Here is a 25,132-nt window from a genome sequence, read left to right on the forward strand (position 1 = left end):
TAAGATATCGCTGAGTGATGGATGAGGGCAAGTGTGTAAAATGGCATGTCTGAAATCTTAGTAATCATAAGTGGAAGAAACCCTTTTTAGGGTATTGAGAAGAAGTTGCATCTCACCACTAATCTGCAACCTGAAGACTAATACAAGGAATTAGTACCATGGGGGGCCCATTCCAAGCCCCACTTCGACCAGAATCTCTTTATTTCCTGAGATGGGCCCAAGTGAGGTTGGACTCGTGGTGGCTGTTGGTTCGGCACCCACACGCAAAGGATCTCTGATCCTCGGGTTATAATATCGGCCAATATTGAAAAGAAGGGATACCGCAGCGCAAATATGCCTAAAAGGCTGAGGTATCAGCTTCTGGTCGGAGGAGGTAGACTTAGGTCCCGTTACATTAATTAATTCTATATCTTGTCTGATGAACAGAAATATTGTTCACTATAACAATACATCATCATAAAAATTAATATTTAAATAAGTTGACAATTAATTGCACTAGAATTATAGCTTACGTTTAAATATCATCAATTTTTCCCGGTATGTGATGATTTAATATCCTGTAAGTAGAATTTTATCGCTCACTCTCAGAACACCTTGAATTTTATGAACCTGAAAAAATTTGTGACCGAAGGCAAGCAAAGATTCTTCAAAGAACGTACGAGTTCATTGATTTATATATTTTATATAAATTTATATATGTATGCTACGACATAAAATTTCCAGTCGTTCGATAGGCGAAAAGTAAGAGATCGAAAAATGAAATATTGAAATTTTTTGTAATTATAGTGATGATAATTACAAAGATAAATGTAAAAGTACTTAAAGCTTAGCTTTAGAGAGTAATTAGTTTAACAATATTGTTGGATCATTGAAATAATAAAATTGTAGAAATTATAAATTTAATAAATTAAATTCACTCACCACGCCGAGAAACTTCCAGACCAACAGACAATTCTTTCAGTTTCTGTAAAAAAAAATTACGAATAATTTTCATCAGTCAATATGCAATTATTTGTAAAAAAAAAAAAATTATTATAAAATTTATGCTTCGTTACCTCGGCGGACGTTATCATAAATTTTCAGCCACTGGAATCGCTATCCGGAAGCGAACTCAAGTATCTGACGATCACACCAGTAAAATTAATTTGATAACTGAAAAATATGTTTTAATTTTTAGACTTCGATAGTATTTATTAAAATGCTAATTATTATTTATGTTCGAATTTTCGGCGTTAAAAAATTATTCTTACCTTGTAGTCATCTCAAATGAATGATAAAATAAATTTTCTTGCATGGTAATCTTGATTAGTGAACACAGGATATTTCAACGGCGAATTCTGTAAGCTTCGGCGCTGATGACAATTTTTTGAATTTGAATTTCCCGCTCGGCGGCCATGTTTGCTTGGTGTTTTGCTGAGCCCCTTTGTTGTTTCATCAGGATCCATTGTCTCGACATCGATATATTTTATATTTTTTTTTCAGTATTCTGGATCTTAACCTGAAATTCAAATTAAAAATTTTAATTAATTATTTTTTCATTATGGAATATTTGAATATTAGCTCTGATCAAATTAAATTAATTAATTGAAAAAAAAAATTTTTTTTTGTTTAATTAAATTTGCCGCTGACTTTTATTTTAATTACGTGATAGAAATGAAATATTTACTAATTATTTATGAATGTGAATGTAGCAGACATCAGACAAATTTAAAATTATAAATGAACAGAGTAAATAATTTAAAAAATAAAATTTTAAGAAAATGCACTTATTAATTAGAAAATTTTTCAAATGCGCATTTTTTAAAATTTTATTTTATTAATTATTTACTCTATTTATTAATAATTTTAAATTTGTCTGATGTCTGCTACATTCGGTCTCATAATTATTTGAATGTTAAAAAATAAATTATTCGAGAGAGGAAGTGAGAATTTAAATATTTTCTTTGACCGATAAATATCAAGTATTTTACGAAAATTATTATCGCGATTTATTTCTTATTACTTAATAAAACTAATGTGATATTAATTACCAATTATTTGTTTGATTTAATGCAATAAATTAATTAAATAGTGTGCAATTACATTGAAGACGCTAACTTGCCTCGGCCATGACACTTTTTGAAGTCTCTAGTCTGAAATCCAAATCATCGAGGGGAGAAGACGTGCAGCGGCTATTGGCGGCAGTAACTGCGCGCGCAACTTCAGAAAACGCGGGAAGTTTGAATCTCGTTTGCTCAATAAAACAATTACTTGTTTAATTAGTAAGCAATAATTCTTATAATAAAATTTTTGAGTGTGAGAAATGAAAAATTGTATAAAATTTAATTTTCAATTCAATCAATATCAATATCTAATTCTCTCGACGTCTTATTCCAGTCGATAAGACCCGAAGTTTTGCCATAAGCCAAAACTTGTCGAATAAAAATTAATAAGTAACTTAAAAAAATAATTTTTTTTATGTGTGATAAAAATTAGAGTGGAATTCATAATTAATTGCATTTTCCGGTTATATTTTTTTAAAGTTTCCGCCAAATAATTTCATTCAACACTCAATCATTTGTAAAATTTCAAGTAATGAAATTAATTAATTAAAAAAAAAGAAAACATCATAAAAAATTTTTAAATTAACTTACTTTTGCCGCCATTTCTGCAGCTAACCGTCCTGCTACAAGCACTCAGAATATAATAACCTTTAACTATGAACATATACTAAATATATCAAATAACTAAAAACTTCTACTCAAAAAACTAACAATTATTTTAAAATAATAATTTTAATTAAACTGAGGTGTTTAATTAGTTTTAGACGTGTATTAATATGACGACAATGAACCCGGCGTACAATGACGCGAAACCGAAGCCAACACTGAATTTAATTTATTTAAATGCTTACACGTATTGTCACACTTTATTTATTATCTCGGAATGTTTATTGACCACTAAAGAATTTATTTTGAGTAATGAGACATGTGTAATTAAGTTGTGTAATTAATAAACTAATTATTTTAACGAGGCACAATGGGAACTGTAAGCAACAATCGAGCGGGAGACTGACTGAGCTCAAGGCTTCTGTGCATGAAAGCGAAGCGTCAGCTCTCTACTGCGCATGTTCGTTCCGATGCTCGCCACTGCAGCGCTTGCGTCCCTCAGATTTTAATTCTTCGCCATGATAATGACGCGCAGTTTCGAGTTCACGATTTAATTAAATAATTAAACATTTTTACGGTGTAATTAAATAAAATTTGTGCAAAAAAACATTCTTGACCATTAAAAGAACATTTAGTGACAATAATTTCTTTTGTACACTGAGTATAAATTTAAAAAATAATTGAATAACTTCATGTCAACAATTACTCTGCCCAGATCTTGGCGTTCGTTGCCGTTCAGTTTATTTTAAAAATCGGTTTACTGACTTTCATTTGTTATTTTTTATACAGTAGTGAGTTTAAGAATTAAAGTGAGTAAATTAAAATTTTTTTTTTTCTTTCGTTTAGGATTTAGTGTAAAAATAATTTTTTATGTAGTGAGTATTTGCCGGCATTTTAAATTGTGTTAGTATAATTTCTTTTTATTTTAAATCAAAAGTGTGTGCGCGTAAAAAGTTTTTTTATTGTATTAAGTTTCAATTAAGTGCAGTGAGTGATAATTATTTTAGTTATCAGTACAGAGTGTGAGTAAATAATTATTTTTTTGTGTTTAATTGAAGTGTTAGAAAGGGATTGTTGGAAATTTTATATAAAAAAAAGTTTTGAAAAGTTCTAGTTTTATTAAAAATAGTGTCAAGTGATTGCTGTTGTGTGGTCATTAATTATATGTGTTAATTTAAATTTATTAGTGAGTATTTGTTCGTTAAATTTATTAATTTGTGTGCCGGTAATGAACGAGTACTCAAAGGAGAAAATGGAAATGGCGGGAAGAGTGAGTAAATTAAAAAAATTTTAAATATGGCAATTTTTTTTATTTCATTTTTTTAACATGAAAATTTATAGGGTCGTTGATTTTTTATTTTAATTGCATTATTTCTTTTAATATAAAAATATGTGATTTTTTTTTATTTGAAATTTTCCCGCGTTTTTTAAGAGGAGGAGTCTTGTTCAAAATGACTTCAGCGGTCTAAAAAATTAATGTATCGGTTTAAAAATTGGCTGTCTTTTAATTTTCAAATATTATTGCGAGGTAAAAATTAAAAAAAAAAAAAAAACATCAACCGGAGCTTGAAATTTGTATGTCGTCGTTTATGTGTAAGAGCGCATGCGCTGTAGTTCATTCCTTGACGGAGAAAAGTAATTTTTGAAGTAAATTTTTCTATGAAATTTCTGCTCCTCCTAACAAAACTTATGATACTGAAATTAGCCGACGTCTAATAATTTTTGGATTTTTTAACAAACGATAAATTATGAAAAAAAAAAATATTTTAAAAAATTGCACTTGTAGTCTTTTAAATTTTCTACATTTGTATATTTTTAGTTTTTTTTTTTCTTCAAATGTAATTGTTAAAAAAAAATCAAAAAATTTTTAATTGTCTGCTAACTTGAGGATCGTCAAAACTTATATTTATAAATTTTTTTATTGAAAAAAAAAAATTAAATAGTATGAATTTCACGATATTTATATTTGCATGTATTAATATTTACAATAACATTCATTATTTAAATTATATACACCAATATCAAGCTAATTTCACAGTATTATAAAAAATATTTCTTTACTTGTCTAAGAAAACTCACAAGTATCCTCTGCAGACTTTTTTTTACATCGAAAACGCGCGTCGAAAAATTTCCATTACCTTTCACTGTAAGGAGTTTTAAAAATTTCTTTTTAAAAGGATTCAAAAATTTATATTTCAGTTATTCTGTGACATAAAAAATAACATAAAAGACCTCGTACTCGATCAAGAAACTAGTACCCGATCACTCTATTATTTGTACATTTTTTAGTAAAATTCACTAATATATTAATATATAAATATATGAGTGATCAGGTACCAGTTCCCTGATCAGGTACTGAGTCTCTCCCTCTACAATAAAATCATAAATAAAAATTTAAGATAAAGTCGTTATGGAATTTGTATTTGTTTGAATGATATTATACGCAGATATAAATGTATCAACATATATTGTCTCTAAAGTTCGCACAGCTCTTCGGTGTATATCAGTAACTTTAGACGGATCACCGAACTTTATTTCAAATTCAATGAAATTAATCCATACTTCTGTGTTAGTTTTACCAAATTGACTTGTAGCCATTTCATGAGGACGACGTGCATTTTGTTTACATATATCTGGTTGAATGATCTCTATGTCTGCCATTCCTTTGTGAAGTTCTAAGCAGAATGGTGGCTTTACACTCAACTCATTATAAGTATGTCGAGCTATTTGTATACCTAGAGTATGACATATATTTTAATTAAAAAGTATATTTATCTATTTAAATTTATAACAACAATATAACAGACCTTTTGTTAATACAACCCATTTAATATAAGCGGGTTTCAATTCTCGCGAAATTTCTGGATGTTCTTTCATTCCAGCGGAATAAATTTCTTCGACTTTATTCGGATGTTTCGCTTGAAAGTAGAGTAATTTTATTTTCCATAGTGGCAACGCTTTGCTTCCTAATGTTTTTATGGCCTAAATAATTATTTTCATATCTTTAGTCATATTATAATTTATCGAAAGAAGAAAATAAGAAAAAAAAAATTACTTTATCGAATTCTGCAATAAATAAATCATTTTTATCTACGGATATTAAGTGTCTTAGTTTTTCTTTCCACAAGTCAATATTATGAGGCAATGCATCTGTTGCATTACATAATACTTCATATAATTTATCTTTGAGATTGTCATCTTTTTTGTCGTTCTCTAATAATTTTATCTGTAAAAATGTAAACAAGTTAATTTTTATTGTGATGAAAATTAATATTTTATTGAAATATTGTAATTAATTTATAGTATATTACACACCAAGAAAGGAAAGTAAGACATTTCAACCTGAGTGTGAAATTGATCTCAATTGAGGACAAGTAACCAATAGAAAAAAAAGTTTGGTAAATCCAAAAGTGCACGACTCAATTATCAGGGAATTTAATGTAACCAGGAAATATCATGGAAATGCAGGGGAATTTCGAAAAGTATCCGGGAATTAAATTGTAACAGGTCAAAATTTAAAACATTTTCAATTATACACTAGTTATAAAAATTAAGGGATATTAAAAAAATTTCAAATTTTAAAGTGATTTTCAACAAATTGTAACTCGAAAGAAAATGGTCATACGACAAAAACAAAAAAGGCAAATTGTAGCTTCAAGTGTCTAGTTTTCTGATCTGGTCTTTAAATTTTTTATTATGTGCGGTTCCGGAGTAATCCTAAGAAAACTATCGAAAAAGAAATTTACCAAATTTTTGCTCGTCTTAAAAACGGTCTTCGAGCTTTCAATAAATTTTTTTCGATAATTATCATTGATTTTTTATTGCTCCGGAACCGTGCATAATAAAAAAATTTAAAGACCCAGATCAGAAAACTAGACACTTGAAGCTACAGTTTGACTTTTTGTTTTTATTGTACGATCATTTTCCTTTGAGTTACAAACTGTTGAAAATTACTAAAAAATTTGAAATTTTTTTAATATCCCTTAATTTTTGTAATCAGTGTATTTTGAATTCATTTTAATCATAAAATTTCTTATTAAATATTTTAACTTGTACATTTTTAACATCGAATAATCAAAAGTAAGCAATATTAATTTATTTTATTGCCATTTTTTCTGGTTTCTCGCATGATTTAATTATCAAATTAAATTATTAAAAATGAAAATATAATAAAAACTTTGAATATCTAAATGATACGAATAAAATTTCTAAATCAGGAAAAAATGTGAAAAACTTTACTGGAAAACCGGGAAATATCAGGGAATTTTGAACTCATTTCTTTGTGGCCACCCAGTAGAGTTGTCGACAACTTCTCGTCAAGTTGGTCGCAAACTAATGAATACCAACTTTTTGACGAGCCACTCGTGCTATCAGGGTGGAGAGTCCGAACTGGGAATCGAACCGAGACCATGTCGATATCTTGTCGAGTACTCTCCCAGTTAATCATCTTATAAGATGTTCCAATCCGCGTGTTTACCAACCTCAGGGACTTGGGTAGGCAATTACACACGTGGGTTGGAATGTCCTACTTCCCTCCCTTGATGTGTAATATACTACTGTTAATAATTCTTACCCAGCACCAATAATGTTTATCCTGTAATTTTTTCGACTGATGACCCTGTATCAATGCGTTTTTAAATATTTTACGTTTAAAATTTGGCAGAGACGATAAGTCTTGATTAATTTCCGTTAAACAATTGATGTAAAGTGCCCACATTGTTTCTGTTTTTATTCTTTTAACCGCAGTCTGATAAACTTCATTGCAAAAACTTATCCTACGTCGCATAGTATTCAATTCCGTTTCATCAACTTCCATTGAATGATCATCTTCTTCATCAGGGTCGTATGTTAAACCCGCTAACTCACGTCGAGCCATCGTGTCCCATACTTGTGGTTTGTGAGAGTATTCTTTTATCAAATCACTTATAATATGATGCTGCAATTTCTCTGTATTTTTGTGCTTTGTCGCAATGTCTAGTAGTTTAATAATAAATGTAACATCTTTTATATGTTTGAATGCTTGTTGATAAATAACTTGCGCACGTTCGAGTGTCACAGCTAATTCACTATCAGTCGATCCAGTCTCACTCATTATTAATCTACGAAAATTTTAATGTCAAATTTATTTTTATTTATTATTCAATTAAAAAAAAATTATTATTAATGTGAACTAACTGAAAAATATCTGAATATAAATTTTGAGAAGTTGGATGTAATCGTAGACCTTTCAATAGATCTTGCTTAGCTTTTTGTGAGTTTTTATTTTCTTCTATTTCCCAACGAGCTGCGATAATCCAACATTCTGGTTTATCTTGATGTACTTCAATCATTTTCTCAATCATTCGACTTATGTTATCGAAAAAACGCTAGAAAAAATAAATATTATTACTAAAAGTTATCCACTTGTAAAATATTTCCGTTGATGAATACAATTTTATTCGAATGTACAAAAAATATTTTTTTGTTTGCCACGAACGTGAATTATTTCGATATCACAGTATGTAGTAGTTATGATATAATGAGTTAGTAAGAGATAAATATATATCGAAATAAAAAGGATTTCTTGGCGCAAGAAATATTTATGTGTGACTGTAGCAGACATGAGATAATTTATAAATTTTGAATAAATAAATAAATTAATTGAAACGAGCAACCTGCAGTCACTACGTGACTGCCCAAATATCACGACTAAATTTATAAAATACGCAGAAAGAAAGAATTTCTTGCCGCAAAAAATTTTAATTTGCACCAAGAAATTTTATGCATTATCAATTAAATACAAAAATTGTCTTGGAGCGAGAAAAGATTTTTTTGGTCAAGAAATAATTCCTTGTATCAAGTAATTTTTTCTAGTTCTAAATAAATTTTTGTTTTCAATTCACAATGCAAAAAATTTTTTGGGGTAAGTAAAAATTTTCTTTAGGCGAGTAAAGATTTTTTGTGTCAACGAATCCTTTTTTTTTCTATGCACACTTTTTTGGCTTTGAGAAGCTTCCTAAAACCAAAAGGGAGTATAAAAATCTGTCATTTTTGAATAAGTAACGCGATATAAATAATATAGCTATATATTCAGTGACATTCAGTCATATTGAGTGACAGAATAATAAAAGTATTAATTTATTTAAAGAAAATAAATACGATCTTCTTATTTCTCGCGTAATTTAAATGTAATTCGAATGATATAGATAAATCTATTCATCTCAATACTTAGCAATTAAAAAGAGTTTAAACTATGAAAAGGCACAAATTCAAGTCAAGATTTATCTAATGATACCTATTTCAATAACATTAACTAATTCTATCACATAGATATGGCGGGAACAAAATTTTCCTTATTCTCTGAATTATATAGATAATGAAATTTACAAAAATGCGCATACCGATTTTTCTTTGATCTAAATACGCATGTTTAAATTTTTATTCTACTTCTATTTTATTTATTTATTTCAAAATTCAAAAAATTGCCACTTGTCAGTTACAATCACACTCATAAATATTTTGCATTATAAATTGAAAAGTCTCAGAGCGACTATAGGGCCATGCATTGATCGAGTAATGGTACATCACAACTTTTAGTGAGCGACTATGGGTACACTCAAGGACGTTAATTAAAAAATTAATAATAATTAATTATCAAGATTATTCTTCAAACTAAAATTTTATTCTAATAGTCGAAACTTCAAAAAAGAACTATAAAAAAAAAAATGGTTGTTCTTTTTATTTATTAATTTATATTGAATGATTTAATCTCACTCCGATGAAAAGTGAGCGGGTATATGGGCTTTTACCTTAATGCTTTAATTTTTTTAAATTAATTACTAAAAATTTGATACGCTTATGACAGTTGAGTCATTGAAAATTTTTAAAAAGTGAAGGGCACTGTCTGAAAATGGCCTTAAATAAAAAATGAAATTAATTTAAATCTGGTAGTAAAGGTTATAAATTATATTACAAAGTTGTCGTTTAAGTCGCGATTCCTACATATTAAATATTAAAAGATAACTTAAAATACGGAGTAAAATAAATAAATGTAAATAAACAATTACATACTAATTGTTTACGAAATTTCATGTACGCCATCCAGAATCTGAGGTCATCTTGGAATTTGATCGTTGCTTTTTTATATAAATTATTAACTTTTTTAATAATGGGTGAATTAATATCAGACTGTTGTGTCATTCCAAGTTTCTAGATAAACAATTTCATTTAAATAAATAAAAATATATATATTTAGTATTATAAAAAAATAATGCCTACTTCTTTACGTTGCTTTACACGTTTTAGCAAATCCATCTCGTATGTAATATACCTCAAGTAATCTTCTTTAAATTTTGTATGACTTTGTATTTTCATCTCGTATTCATTTAAATGTTTTGCTATGTCTCTAGAAACAGTAAAATAATTATATTTCAATTAATAACAAACAAATTTACAAAATAGTTTGATAAATTCGGCATAACCTCACATACCTGACTTCATTTTTATCAAATAGATTCATCTTTTTGATATAATCAAGCTCGTTTATGTCTTCACATATTTTTTCAATTACTTCAGCCATTTTTAATTGTTTATAATTATTTTAAACACTTTGTTATTCACTGAATATTTTTAAATTTTACATTCTTAAAAAACGTGAGACGATAGTACGACAGGTAGGTGTTGGCGCTGCTGATCAAAATAAACAAAAACAAACTGGAACTGGGTCCAAGTTTTAGTTTTCCAAAGATTCCAGATCATCCATAAAATTGATGATCCTGAAGTTAGCAGACATCTGTCAGTTGTTGAATTTTTTTAAAAACGATTAACTATAAAAAAAAAATATTTTGAAAAATTGCACCTATAGTTTATTAAATTTTCTACATGTGTATATTTTTAATTTTTTTTTTTTGCAATTGATTTGTTTAAAAAAAAATCCGAAAATTGTCAATTGTCTGCTGCATTTTTTAAAAGTTAATATTTTGATTAATTAATTAATTAATTAATTTAAAATTTATATTTAGTCTCATGTCTGCTACATTCACACCTATTTGAAATCAAAATTTTTTTTTTTTGTGACCAAGTAAAATACTCAGGAAAAAATTTTAGTGAGTGTGAATGTAGCAGACATGGGACTAAATATAAATTTGAATTAAATAAATAAATTAATTAAAGTAATGAAATTCCAAAAAATGCGCGCACTAGTTTTTTAATTATCCAAGTACGCATTTATTAATTTCCATCTTCTTACATTTTATTTATTTATTCAAAAATTTAAAAAACTGCCATTCGTCAGCTGAATTCCCGCTCATATTAAAAAGATTCAAAACTGTCATTTTTTTAAATTTTCATACAAGATAATTTTCAACCAGTTTTTTTCTTTCGCGCGGGAAATTATAAACATTTTTAAAAAACCTTTTGCGCGTGCGCAAAGGTAAATTTAAATAACAAGACTTAGTAGAAAAGCGGAAAGATGTCGCCAGTTGTCGCGTTATGAAATCAATTGTTAGAGACTTTATTGGATCAATGTACCGGATAAATTTTCATGATGGCTGACAGTTTTTCTGGTTTTCAATGTAGTGTAATAAGTTCGTGCTACCAGACAAGTTAATAAATAAAAACAATCAGACATTAACGTGTTAAATATATAAACAAGACAATGGATGACAGTCCAGCGGCAATTGTAAGTGATGACACTTTGGTTATTTTATTTATTATTGTAATGTAAATTTTTTACACCAGCTCATTCAATCCACTGATATATTTTGTTTACAAAAATCATACCAGTAATAGATAATATATTTTATTTCATTGCCGTTATTGCCGATAGGTTTATTTAATAAAATATTATTAACATAAATAAAATAAAATAATAATGGCTATTAAAAGCATTGCCATCGGCGCCTATTACGTAATGCGCAAACGTGGGTAGTTCATTGGCCGTTTGATATGACGTCACTTTTGACGTACCCCGTCATCTGTTTTCGCTATTTTATATATATGTCCACACACACAATATTTGTGACGTCAGTTTTGACGATTGCTAAAAATAATTGAATATTTGACTATTTTAAATTAAACAACTTGATTATTAATTATATATGTAATCAATTGATGACAAGTTTATGACGGTTGGTTCGTCATTCAGAGTATATTTATTCATAACAACAATAGAGCAGCCAGTAGCTTTGATCAAAAAGTTTCAGATAAAAGTTTTTTAAATCAAATTTAAATTAAATAATATTTGTCCCGCGTAAAAAAAATTCGCGCCAAAAAGATCACAAGAAAGTTCGATATGTAGAATTTCTAAACTTGAGACAAATAAGAACTTGATTTGAACGTTGTTTCGAATTTGATAGTAAAAAATTAAGTTGATTTAGAACTTCATGGAGGAAAATTTTGAGTCAAATGACAACTTTTTTAAAACGTTATTCTGAAAACGTAAATTTACTCCATTTTTCCCCTCCGATATCTTTGTGATTTCAAATTAACGAATTTTAACTGCTGAGGGAGGGAAAAAATGTAGTAAAAAGTCGTTTTGAGAATTGTTTCATAAAAGTTGTCATTTGACTTTAAATTTGACCATGTAAAGTTTCAAATCTGCGATATTTTTCACTTCTAAAATTTTAAAAGATCGAAAATAGTTCAACTCACGGTTCTGATTTGTCTCATTTTTATAATTTTGACATCTTGAACTTTTTTGGAACGAATTTTTTTCACACAGGAAATACTTAAATTACACTTATTATGAATTTGTTATTAGGGTTTATAGTTTCAAAATAAATATGATCGTCAAAACATATATATTTTGATTTGTACTTATGATTTGAGTTTTATTAAAGGCATATTTGATCCATATCGAGTAAAAATTAATATATTAGCAATATTTCACTGGTTTCATGTACACAGAAAAAAAAAAATTCTCAGATAAAGTAGAAATCTTGTCCGACCAAGACGAATTTTTTTTAACCAAGACAAATTCTTTTGGCTCAAGAAAATCTTGACTTGGTTCCCGAACACGTTTGTCTTCAAAAATATTTTCTTGACTCAAGATAACTTTTTTCCTGTGTACCAGCATCTTCAGTAGACCAAATTCGAAAATATATAATATAATATACTTTTAGAAATCAATTGAATTTTTTACATGGTACTGAAGAAGACAGCCGATGTCTAATTTTTGGACTTTTTTCAAAACAACAAATTACAAAAAAAAAAAATATTTTGAAAAATTGCACCTATGGTTTTTTTAATTTTCTACACGTGCATATTTTTAGTTTTTCATTTTTCGTAATTAATTTGTTAAAAATCAATCCCAAAATTATTAATTATCTGTTAAATTCATGATACTGAAGTTAGCAGACATCTAATTATTTTTGAATTTTATTTGAGGCGGTAAATTTGAAAAGAAAAAAATTTGAAAAAATTGCACCTGTAGTTTTTAAAATTTTCTACATGTGCGTATTTTTACTTTTTATTTTTTTGTAATTGATTTGTTGAAAAAAAAATCCGAAAATTTTGAATTGTCTGCTAACTTCAGGATCATTTAAATTCAATGATACTGAAATTAGCCAATATCTGATAATTTTTTGAATTTTTCAAAACACTAAATTATAAAAAAAAAAAAATATTTAAAAAAATTGCACTTACAGTTTTTTTAATTTTCTAAATGTGCATATTTTTTAATTGTTTTTGTAAATGATTTTTAAATTTGTTGAAAAAAAAATCCAGAAATTGTTAATTGTCTGTTACCTTCAGGATCATATCCTTTACATAATTAATGTTTTAACAATTACATTAAAGCAATTAGTCTCCATAAGTTGACAGTTATAGACACTCTACTCATCATTAATGTTTAACATTATTAATCATTTCAAATAGCATTTAACAATCAGGAAGTTTAAGTACAAATATTTATCATTAATCGATTGTTTAATACATTTATGGTGTTAGTTAGCAATTGACAATTACTCTCAGTTTTACAATACAATTGTTATCATTGATTTAGTTATTTATTTTATTATTATTATTATTATTTAATAATATCCAATAAAATTTTAATTAAATAATGGCAATGTTAGTATTGCAAAGCGGAAACATTTAATCGGTAATACTAGTTACATATCTACTTTAGTAGATGTCGCATAGTGTTTTAAAATTTTTTGAATTTAATTGTTGGGTAGTAAAATTAGGTACGATAATAATAATGACAATAATTAACAATATTAAAAATAATACGCTTTCTCCTATTTTCGTAACTACGTTGTCATCTACCAAGTGATGATTTCACAGTCATAATAATCTTAGATGCTATTTATAGTTTGATGACGCCTGTGGAATGTAAACTTAATCGAGAGAAACATTTCTTCAGAGTCTTGTGCTGTGTGATGTTTCTCATTCCTTTCCTCACTTCATCCTCGGTTTACTCTTCTCGTTTGACGATTAAGTAACCACTGCATACCATCATCATAACTACGTGGGAGTCGAGTTCTTACTAAACAAAATATATATATACATATATACTTGTTAAACAAGGTGACTTTGTTTTTAAAAATCACTTTGACTTACAAGGTGTTGAAAAGCTTAATTACTATTTCATTTCATCAAGTTACATTAGTAAATATTTATTAATTTGAATTTTACGTATATTTATTTAAAAAAGTTAAAATTTTTTTTATTTTCCTTGATTTGTTTGTATTCAGTTTATATCAACTTGTTTGGATGAAAATTTTCTAGTTTAGTTTAATAAATTTATTTATATATATATATATATTTTTTGTTATGAAATATAATTAAATTTAATTGGATTAAATGAATATTTCAATTCAATATTGTTTGTTTAAATGTGTTTACTCCTAAAAATGGGTCAAAGTCATTTTACTTTTTACAATTATATAAAATAATTAAATAGATCCAAAAATATCGTTTGCAAAATATATAATCAGCTTAATTTACTTGACTTATTAATACTTAGTAACATAAACTTTATGGGTGATTAATGATTTGTTTGTCATTGGAAAAAAACTAGTTATTCTCACGCATTTGTAAATAAAGATAGGTTAAAATATAAATTATAGAACATAATACAAAGTTCAATAAGTAAGCAATTAAATTGTTGTCCATGTGATGAGTCAAGTTTTATTTATTTTTTTGTTATTTTGTTTTTTATTTATCACGTGTGCTTATAAAGTTAATTTAGTTGTAGAAGAATTGAATCATCAATTTAAAATCTACTTATAAATAAATATATATGCCCATGTAAAAAAAGTTCATAACAGTGAACTTATAAATTTGACTGATCTGCTAGTTTTGTTGGCTAGTTTCAGCGACATAAATTTGAAAAGACTCTAAACTTTGAGTTGATCATTTTTGGAACTTGAAAAAATTCAAGAGTAGAAAAATTTTCAATCTCTAGACCTCGTTTTTGAAAAGTTCTTACAAAAAGTCAAAAAACGTTCACAATTGGTTACAAGTTCTTTTTTTTGTACACCTATAACGCGAAGCGAAGTGCTCTACTGTCGCAAAACTCAAAAGACGGGTTTTTTTGTGTTCTTCAAACCAGCAAAATTTCCAAGTCGAATCAAATTTGTTTCAAAAATTAAGAAAATCATTTCCAAAAAGTATTCAGTTGAAAATTATTTTTACTTTTTAATATTTCCACAGTTCAAAAAATTAATTACTCAAAGTTCAGAATTGTCTCAAATTTTGAAGTTTACGGTAATGAATTTTTTTGGAGTATTTTTAAAACCAACTTTTTGTACACGTGTATATATATAAATTTAAACATTGGTATTCAAGCGTTTTTCTTTTTACGGTACATCGCATTTCTTTATAAAAATATAAAACACAACGCGTACACGCATATTCCCTAAGATATTTGCATATCTAAAATTATTCCGCGAAAAGAAAACTAACTCGAGCGTTACTCTTGTCGGAGGAAATGTGGTACAATTCATATTTTTATTTTACATTTTATTATTATCACCGTCCATTAAGATTCGTTAATCGTCCATTTCACTCGTGCATTTAACTTGAATGTATAATAAACAGGAATTATAAAACGAAAAAAGAATATAAAAATATATTTATTTTACTACATTAATGTTGAGTAAGAAAAACAAGTCTAATTAAAATAAAGAATAAGAATAAAATAAAAATTAACATTGAACACTTGGCCATGTCGCTTGTTGAATATTTCTGTACTTGGCGCATTCATCAATGACGCCGTGACCAAATGGCATTTGAATAATATTTATGTCGTAATTTGTATTTACGAGAATGGCATTCATTGTCGGTATTATTGAAAATTTCGTTGACGTATTGCCTTCCTTTAAAGCTCCTGTAATTGGATTTAGTGATCCGCAACGTGTTTTAGCTAATATACAAGCTGTTGTATTGACGTAGAGCTGGGCAAGTTTCGTATCACTCGCCGTAAAATTATCGAACGACTCAATCACTTCTGCAATGCAACTTTTAATCTGAAAAAATTTTATATTATCATATTATTGTTAATACATTTTAAGTATATACACGGAGAGAATTTTTCGATAAAATTTACCCTGCAATTTACAGTAAACCTGGGTCGAAAACAAAATAAATACGGAAAAAATAAAAACAGATTCGTTTTGTTTTATTTTTTATTCTTTTCTGTTTAAAAATTACTCGAAACTGGGTGTTTTTACCCCATAATTGAATACTATCTAGAAAAGGACGAGTAATTATTCATGCAGGCCCAGTTTTACTCACAATTAACGAGTAAAATTTATTAGATAATTTTCCCCGTGTATATATATTAGGGTGGTCGTTAAAAATTAAATTTTCTCAGGCGCCCCATAAAAAGCTTCTTTTTAGTGAAAAAATACCTGGAGAATTTGGTTTTTTCTTTTTAAATAAAAAAAACACGTGCCTCAGGACTATCAAAGTTCATTTTTCGATACAATCGCGGTTTTTTTTAAATATCTCATGAAATATGCAGATTAAAGGAAAAAATCAAAGGAACAATTTTGTAGGAAACTAAATTTTCAACAAAAAAGGTCATGGACATTTTTTTTATAAATTGTGTATTTATGAAGATATTTTAAAAAAACGTTTTTAGATCTTATCAATTGAGAATTTTAAGGATTACGAATGTCAAAAATATCGTTTTTTTTTTAAATATAGACAACTTCGTAACTTGTAACATATCAATCATTAATGCTTGTTGTAGTTTCTATATACTTAGAGAAATGTTATTTTCAAAATTTGTAATCCTTAAAACGCTCAATTCATCAGATCTAAAAAAAGTTTTTTCAAAATATCTTTATAAATACACATTTTATAAAAAAAATGAACTTGACCTTTTTTGTCAAGAATTTAATTTCCTACAAAATTGTTCCTATGATTTTTTCCTTTAATCTGCATATTTCATGAGATATTTAAAAAAATCGCGATTATATCGAAAAATGAACTTTGATCGTCCTGCGGCACGTGTTCTTTTTACTTAAAAAGAAAAAACCAAATTCCCCACGTATTTTTTTATTAAAAAGAATCTTTCTATTGGGCGCCTGAGAAAATTTAATTTTTAACGACCACCCTAATATATATATATATTTAACTCCAGTTACCCAAAGGGATAAAGAAACTCAGCTTCGGATCTAAAAATATTGAATACAGTTCAAATCTTGGTTTTTATTACACAGACAGGCCTACGGAAAAATAGATACCCAATAGTGATGTAGGCGGCTGATTTTCTATTAGATACTACAGTAGATCTTAATCTACATGAACTAATTTTTCCCTCGTAGCCTAGATTCTTAAGAGCATCCTGCGTATAATATTTACAGCGTTTGTGATTTATATACTTATGTGTCGACTACAGCATTCACTATCGACTATGTGATTAAGGTGAAAATAAAATATTGTTATAGGAAATAGAAAAATGTGCTTAGGAATAGTTTTTAAAAAACAATAAATACAAGCCAAGTAAACTAATAAATATTTACCAAACAGTCCTTATTAACTTGTCTGATGCATTCCAAAAATGTACAGTAAATTACTGCGGGACTGGCATTTAATTCCGCATTGGCTACTGCATTCTTCAAATATTATTTATCACATTTATTTTTGATATTTCAGTTGTCTTATACAGTAGAATAAAATATACTGTTTAGGTGGCACTGTCGGTTTCAAAATTACCGCTCGAAATTTGATTAAACTCGGCATCTTGATAGATAATGACATGACAAAGATCTAATTAAATTTTTGAAAAGCGGAGAAAAAATAAATTCAATGAAATCTGTGATTTATCATGAGGCGTAATTTTAAATGTATGAAAATCAAAATGTCACAGGTTCTCTGTAGTTCTTTATAAACTCAATTGGATCTTTTTCTTATCAATTATCATTTTTTACTAATATGTCAACTTTCATTAAATTATGACCAGTAATTTAAAAAAGTACAGTACTACCTTAATTACATAGTTATACATAATAAAATTAGTGAATGAAAATATTCAAAAAATGTAAACATACAAAAAAGGATTTCTTGGTACAGTAAATTTTTACTCACCCGCGTCAAAAAAAATGTACTCTTTTGACTTACATGGATTCTAAGGTCAATTTTTGACTTTTTTGACTTAAATTTAAATAAAAAAAGTCAATTTTTTGACCCGGGCACCCCAATAAATTTTTTGCATCATCAATTGAACAGAAAAATTATCTTAGGGCAAGTGAAAATTTTTTGCTTCGAAAAATTCTTTTTTTTTGTGTACACCCGGGTCAAAATATCTAGCCTCATCGAACCCAAGTAAGCCTCAATCTAGCCTCACTGAGTAAACAAAGCATTTTGAGCCTCAAATGATGCTCTCAGAGCCTCAATGAGCCTCAAATGGTAATCAAAGAGTTTCAAATAATACTAATCGAATTTAAATTACATAGTCGAGTAGTAGGTTCATTTGAGGCTCATCGAGGCTTCTTGAGGATCTTTGAGAATCATTTGAGGCTTTTTGAACATCATTTGAGTCTCAAAATGCTTTCTTTACTCAGTGAAGCTGGATTGAGGCTAGATATTTTGACTCGGGCCCAGTTGAAAATTTTATGTTCTTGTGTATAAAAATTAAATGGTTAAATATTTTGTGTCAATTATTTGACACCATCAAGTGTAATTTTAACTAAAGTTGAATGTGTTATCTGATTTCAACAAGTTTTAAACCTGCATTATTGTTTGACACAAGTATAATGTGTTAAATTAACAAAAAAAATCGAGTGGACCATTTGGGACATGTGATTTGTGTTAAATTTAACACAAATTTTTCAACTGTGTAGGTGCATAATTTTTTTTTTTTATATTGAAATGTGTATTGGAATTTGATTTATTAATTGGATATTATTTTAAAGATAAAACTTACTTTCAAGTATGTTTGACAGTGCCCATAGCTTGAATTGTCAAGATAAAGTTCTGCACATGCAGACATTGAAAGTAACATTGGATATCCTGATGGTTTATTGCTTGCTCGAAAAAAACACCCGTAACATGCATCTCGGGATAAAATCTCTTCATTTTGTGATTCATTACACAGTTGATTTAAGAGCTGCGATATTCTGACACTGTTTCAAAAAAGTAAATAAAAAAAAGCAAAAATGAATAATTAGTATAAATTTATATAGATTTATATATAATCTACTTTGAATAAGCTAATAGAATAAAAGATTCCAAGTACTTTGTATAACTTCCCCACAATACTTTAGTGAAACTGTCATGACTTAGAGCTTGAATTAAAACTTTTTGACAAAGTTTGCCAATGATAAGTAAAAATATTATTATTTTCATAATTAGATAAATTTACACTTTATTAAATATTGAATGAAAGTGTCATGAGTTTGAGGTTTGTTAGTGGTTTTATACCTTCCTGGCTGACATTCTCATGCGTGGGAAATCAGAGCCATGACTGTTCACATTGTTCATTTATAAAAGAAAAAAAAAACGTAGATTGATGCTGGTGTTAATAACAAAATTATTAATCGGCAAATATAAAAGTGGGGATAAAATAGATCATAAATTCAGAACATCCGGTGATCACGTGAAACGGACATGGATTGAAAGAATGAATAGTATTATCAGTATTATAGATTCTAAATTACGTTATTATAACTTTGGTTGTATTCTAAGCGATCAGTTGAGAAATCTAAACAATATAAAAGCAAAAAGCTAATACAATTGTAACCTTTAGTAAGGTGATCTGTGGTAAAGAGTAAGCGTGCTGCAGGTGCATCTACGAGATTTCTACACCTGATGTTTACTATGCGACCCAATGGACGGACATTGAACACGCGACTTGGCGTGCTTACGTACTACGAGCAGATGCGCTTTTCCGCTGACAATCAAAATCTATTGAAACCTTTTTGTTTTTATTGTATTGTTATAGAGTGATTAGGATAAAAGATTGCATATATAGAATGTAATAACAGTAAATGGATAACGAATAAAAGTCGTACACGAGAAAATAAATTTTGATTTTGAAAGAGAATTTCCCTAACCTGATAAATTATTTTATTACAATGTTCGGTGTACATATTTATTTGATATTGGTATGAATCTTTTTTTCGAACAGAAATTACTTTATAAAGTAATTTCGGTGACTTTAGTTTTCACGAAAAAAGTATATTTTTTAATACACGCAGAGAATTTTACGGTATCTTTTGCATTAAAAATTTATGGAAAAATTACTATAGCCATAGTACGATGAGGACAGTATAGAATTATTGTACAAATTACCGATACTGTAGAAATTTTTAAAATACATCGAACAGAATTTACAAGGTGCATTGTAATTTTGACAAAGCAACAGATTAAATTTATACCAACTGCATAGTAAAATTTATTAGGTTGAATCAGAATATTTAGTATGCACTTAGTTAAAAATTTTGTGTTAAATTCAATACAAATCGTCTGTTGCAAACGGTCTACACAAATTTTTGTGTTAATACAACACATTGCGTTAGTGTTGATCTTTAACACAAATTTTATGTTAAACAAAACTGAACACATAAAATCTGTTCTTTTAACAGAAAATTTGTGTACATTTAACAGAACATTTGTGTAAATTTAACACATTTTTCGTGTTAAAATCAACTAATAAACATAAGCACATAACCCAACCAACTCAAGTATACTGATCTACCCTTAGTAGAACTTATGTCAATTTAGCGAACAATTGAACCAGGTCAAAAAGGTATGAAAGTCATCTAAATTTAATTCTAAAATGTATATATTTAATTGTAAATAAAATATAATCCAAATTTCCCTGCAGACAATGCTTTGCTTGGTTATAGTAATGAAGAATTGCGCGGAAACGTTTAGTCAAACAACACGAATTTTGTGTTAATTTTCGAATAACACAAGAAATGTGTTACATTCTAGATTTTCCAATCATTTAACCTAAAAAATCTGTTAAAGTAAAATAACACAAACGGTTTGTGTTGAATTAACAGATTTTTGTGTTAAAAATCAACATAAAAAATTTAACCAAATAATTTTTTAACACGAATACACAAAAGTTCTAACTGTGCAGTTGGTATAAATTTTATCTGTTGCTTTGTCAAAATTACAATGCACCTTGTAAATTCTGTTCGATGTATTTTAAAAATTTCTACAGTATTGGTAATTTGTACAATAATTCCATACTGTCCTCATGTTACTATGACTATAGTAATTTTTGTATAAATTTTTGATGCAAAAAATACCGTAAAATTCTCTGCGTGTATAATCTTCTTTAGGGAACTTTTTGAAACTGTAGTTTGATGTTCATTAAGCAATCGGTTTTTTGATAACTATATTCTGACCCATTTTCTAATAGGAATTTCTCTCTATTTTTAATTTTTATATATAGTTTATAAAATTTTTAAACATCATCTCCAATAATTGGTTGAAAGCATTCGTAATTTCTTATCAAAACTCATAATGGATTTACTAAAAAATTTTAACTGACTTTAAATTTAATAAAAGCGATTTCATAAAATATAATGAATAGGTTTTTGACTTTTGTAACTTGTTATTGTGTGACTGTAATGTCCATTAGTCATGAAACAATGAAAATAAAAACAAAATCTCGTTAGCGTATTATAGTTTATTTAAAGGTCTATTACAAAAATTGATTTATCTATGTCTATATTATGTTTGTACACAAGTTAACGATTATTAACACAGCCCGTAAGGATAACAATAATCGATGACTTTATGGCATGATAGTAACAGAAATCTATTTGGGTTCGTGCATGTAAAGTCGGGTGATTCACTCTAATTTTGGTTTTACAGGAAAGCTCTTGGACTAGCTAGAAATGTATACCTTGTTACTGCCCTCTTCTAACCCTCGTCGCGACGTATGTCTCGCCGCGGTCGGCCCGTCTGGCGCGGAAATAAATGCAACGTGTCCCATGTCCTACTTTACTATTTTGGCATTCGTTTTTTCACGTGAATAACATCTATAGTCGAGTGTAATACGATTGAACTCGAAGCGTTACCAAAAATACTATTTCAACGTTCGTAGAAAATACATAAACTTTGGACTTTTACGTACTTAAGTTAATCATAGGCGCAGTAATTGGTTAATTTTTAATTAAAATATAGTATTATTAGAATCTGATGAAAAAATATTTAGTTAATAATTTTTAATACATTTACTGAAAAAAATAAACTTTAAAAATTACTTTCTGAAATAGCAATGAACCGCATAGAATTATTTGAATTTGAAACAGAAATTTTTTACTATTTTTAAAAATGATTAGTATACTTTGCAATATCATTTTACAAACCACTACTTTTATGGACGGAGAACAAACTAACGGAAATGTTTCAATAATATTATGGGAATGATTCAAATGCATTATGAGAGCAAATCCTATATTTTGAAAACTGTTTCTATAATTATAGTAATATTTTCTATAATGTATAGAAATAATTTTCAAATGTAAATACAGAAAAAAATATTTCTTGGTGCATGAAATTTTCTTCGCCGCAAGAAAATTTTGACATTACACGGAGAACAATGTTGCCGCAAAACCTAACAATTTTTATCATGCTGTCGACCAAACTTGAAACAGGAAGTGAAGCATCCAAAAATTTATTATGCTCTTATAAAAAATTATTATGCCGCATCACAATTATTATAATGTATGAAAGTAATTATTATTAAAGCATATCAATAAGTTTCTCGCGCGTAGTAAGTATTGTGATACAGCATAATAATTTTTCGTATGAGCTCAATAATTTTTTAGATGCTTCCCTTCTTGTTTCAAGTTTAGTCGACAGCATAATAAAAATTGCTAGGTTTCGAGCCAACATTTTTCTCCGAGTATGAAATTAAAACAAAAAATTTCTTGCGCCTAAAAAATCTCTTTTTCTGTGTCGGAACCAATTTTTCTAATAATAAGATAGTCCATTCCCATAAATGCATATAAACTGTTCTTATAATTTTATCTCCATGTGCTTTGAGTGTCACTTTTAAATAGAATGAAAATTTAGTCATTTTACTATAAGTCATAAACAATAACAAATGAAAATCATTAAATTACAACATAGCATTGTATTTATTAGTGATTACTGATTACTTCGTCATTCATTACTTTATATAAGTAAATATTACAGTTTATTTTTTTCTATGTAAATAATTAAAAATACTTTTACATAATTCTTACATAACTATTGAATTAAAGCTATCATGTTCTGATGTGTTAAATATAAACAAAATTTTATTTTTATAACATATTTATCATCGCGATTGCGTAAAAAAGATTTAGCTTTATCCATTTATTTAAAGAAATCTATCGGAATTAATGTGATGTATGCTTTAATTATTTATCAGTAATTGAACGAAAAATTGATAACAAAAGTTTACCCTCTGTAGACGATAACAAAATAGAAATAAATTTTGAAAAAAATAACTAAATAAATATAAAAAGATAATTGAAAAAATGACAGCCTTATTAACTTGAGCCCTTTCACCCTATTCTATTTCCATTGTTATTGCTACGGATTCTCGAATCTATGGGCAGCAATACCACCCTAACGAGGTGAATGGCCATTCCACTTTTATCTATGGGCGCGCGCGATTGAGTGAGATCGAATGATAGAATTTTCTTCTTTAATTTTTTTTCTATATCTATATATATATTTTTTTTTCAATTGCTCGATTTCATTTTATAGTAAACGAACAAAAACGATCTACCTTCTAACTGAAGTATATTGTCTGACTATTTTTAACCCTCGTTCCATTCGCACTGAATAGCTTCTTCTTCGCAACCAATAACTGCCACTATTATTCCATTCATAATAGCTGGCTTTCTATTTTTGCCAAATGCAGACAATAAGTTCAACATTTATACTGATAGTCTTCTTATTCTTGTTCATATCCTCTTGCAAAACAACAAAGTTTCATGATGCAAATATGTATTTGTAAAATATCAAAGCCACAAAAATATTTTTTATTATTTTAAAGATTTAACCTCAGTATATCCTGTGAGTTTGAATACACGAGCTGAGCCAATTAAACATAAATAAATATTGTTATATATTTATACTGAGTAATTCATAGCTTAGACAGTTATCATCAACTTCCGGATGTAAAATGGTATTTTTATATTTACGTAACTTCGGCTTGTTAATTTGTTCCGGCTGCTTCAACTTCAATCGTTTTCATTTATGCATTTCATTAAATTATTTTTTTTTTTTATTCGTATACTTATCGGTAACGATGCGTTGCGAATAGAAATCTTACAAATACTTATGACTGGGGATTATTCAAAACTTTTTATCGTTTTCGAACTCGAATAATTTTTTTAAAATTGAGCCCACACGAAAAAATATATATGTGACATATATGCATCAATGTATCGGCTATATGGGACATATATGTTATTTATATATTTTTTGTACGGGAGCTTAATTGAGAAAACTTTAAAATACTCGCTGATAAATCGTACATAAGGCTTCACTCGAGCCGAGACAAGACAAGATTGGGAAAGTCTTGTCTTGATCTCGAAAGCTTTGATCTCGTCTTGATCTTGACTTCAAAATGTAAGTCTTGCATCGATCTCGAAAAATAAGTTATTAATAATATTGTCTTGTATTGTCTTGTCAAGATCTCGTCTTGGTCTTGAATAACCTGAAATTTTCTTAATATCAGTCATAATATAACACACAGTCAAGTATTTTTTTTTCAATAAAGGAAAAATTCATTATTTTTTAAATCTTATATAAATATACTTGATCGCTTCAAGTACTTCTAAAATGTTTTAACTTTTTAACCTAATAAACATTATTATAATTAATTAATAATCTTTCTCAAAGCATAGAGTCTTATACGAGTAATTCTCATATACTTATACTTATTTTTTTATGTCTTGTCAAGACTTAGCGAGATGTTTTTAATGATATTGGTCTTGGTCTTGAATTGCGATCTATCATATCGTCTTGGTCTTGTCTTGACAAATCGAGACGAGGTCAAGACAAGACTAATACAATCTCGATCTTGAGTGAAG

General features: G+C 27.9%; 3 protein-coding genes across 6 annotated transcripts in view; 1 reads left to right on the forward strand and 2 right to left on the reverse strand.

Annotated features, from left to right (window-relative positions):
• Positions 1-4,593: 4,593 nt before the first annotated feature.
• LOC130670889 (U3 small nucleolar RNA-associated protein 6 homolog) lies at positions 4,594-10,330 on the reverse strand. The gene is made up of 8 exons (XM_057474500.1): positions 10,118-10,330; positions 9,906-10,032; positions 9,699-9,836; positions 7,824-8,014; positions 7,222-7,747; positions 5,704-5,874; positions 5,456-5,630; positions 4,594-5,383 (listed from the first exon to the last, which is right to left on the reverse strand). Exons 1-8 carry the CDS (start codon positions 10,204-10,206, stop codon positions 5,043-5,045), a joined length of 1,758 nt encoding a protein of 585 aa, XP_057330483.1. The 5' UTR covers positions 10,207-10,330; the 3' UTR covers positions 4,594-5,042.
• Positions 10,331-11,168: 838 nt separating this feature from the next.
• LOC130670888 (3-phosphoinositide-dependent protein kinase 1) overlaps positions 11,169-25,132 on the forward strand; it is a 143,345-nt gene continuing 129,381 nt past the window's right edge. The window contains exon 1 of the mRNA XM_057474497.1: positions 11,169-11,307. Coding sequence (XP_057330480.1) covers positions 11,284-11,307 — 24 coding nt within the window. The 5' untranslated portion in view covers positions 11,169-11,283. The remainder of the gene's footprint in view (positions 11,308-25,132) is intronic.
• LOC130670898 (uncharacterized) overlaps positions 15,692-25,132 on the reverse strand; it is a 57,819-nt gene continuing 48,378 nt past the window's right edge. For 2 of the 4 annotated variants that reach the window (XM_057474514.1, XM_057474513.1), the window contains exons 2-4: positions 19,006-19,204; positions 17,603-17,695; positions 15,692-16,099 (exon numbers count right to left, since the gene is read on the reverse strand). In XM_057474514.1, the coding sequence (XP_057330497.1) occupies positions 15,779-16,099; positions 17,603-17,695; positions 19,006-19,083 (492 nt within the window). In that variant the 5' untranslated portion in view covers positions 19,084-19,204 and the 3' untranslated portion in view covers positions 15,692-15,778. Of the gene's footprint in view, positions 16,100-17,224; positions 17,425-17,602; positions 17,696-19,005; positions 19,205-19,317; positions 20,012-25,132 lie in introns of those variants that run through there. The other 2 variants (XR_008990446.1, XM_057474512.1) reach the window with 2 other exon arrangements.

This window comes from Microplitis mediator, chromosome 7 (genome assembly GCF_029852145.1).
Source record: "Microplitis mediator isolate UGA2020A chromosome 7, iyMicMedi2.1, whole genome shotgun sequence".
NCBI lineage: Eukaryota > Metazoa > Arthropoda > Insecta > Hymenoptera > Braconidae > Microplitis > Microplitis mediator.

What these genes read in the sequence shown, in the direction of transcription:
- LOC130670889 (XM_057474500.1), bottom strand. Translation starts at nt 10,206, where the DNA reads ATGGCTGAAGTAATTGAAAAAATATGTGAAGACATAAACGAGCTTGAT. An exon ending in TTTGATAAAAATGAAGTCAG is followed by an intron (nt 10,033 to 10,117) that starts GTATGTGAGGTT and finishes TACTGTTTCTAG; the next exon opens with AGACATAGCAAAACATTTAA. An exon ending in GTGTAAAGCAACGTAAAGAA is followed by an intron (nt 9,837 to 9,905) that starts GTAGGCATTATT and finishes TTGTTTATCTAG; the next exon opens with AAACTTGGAATGACACAACA.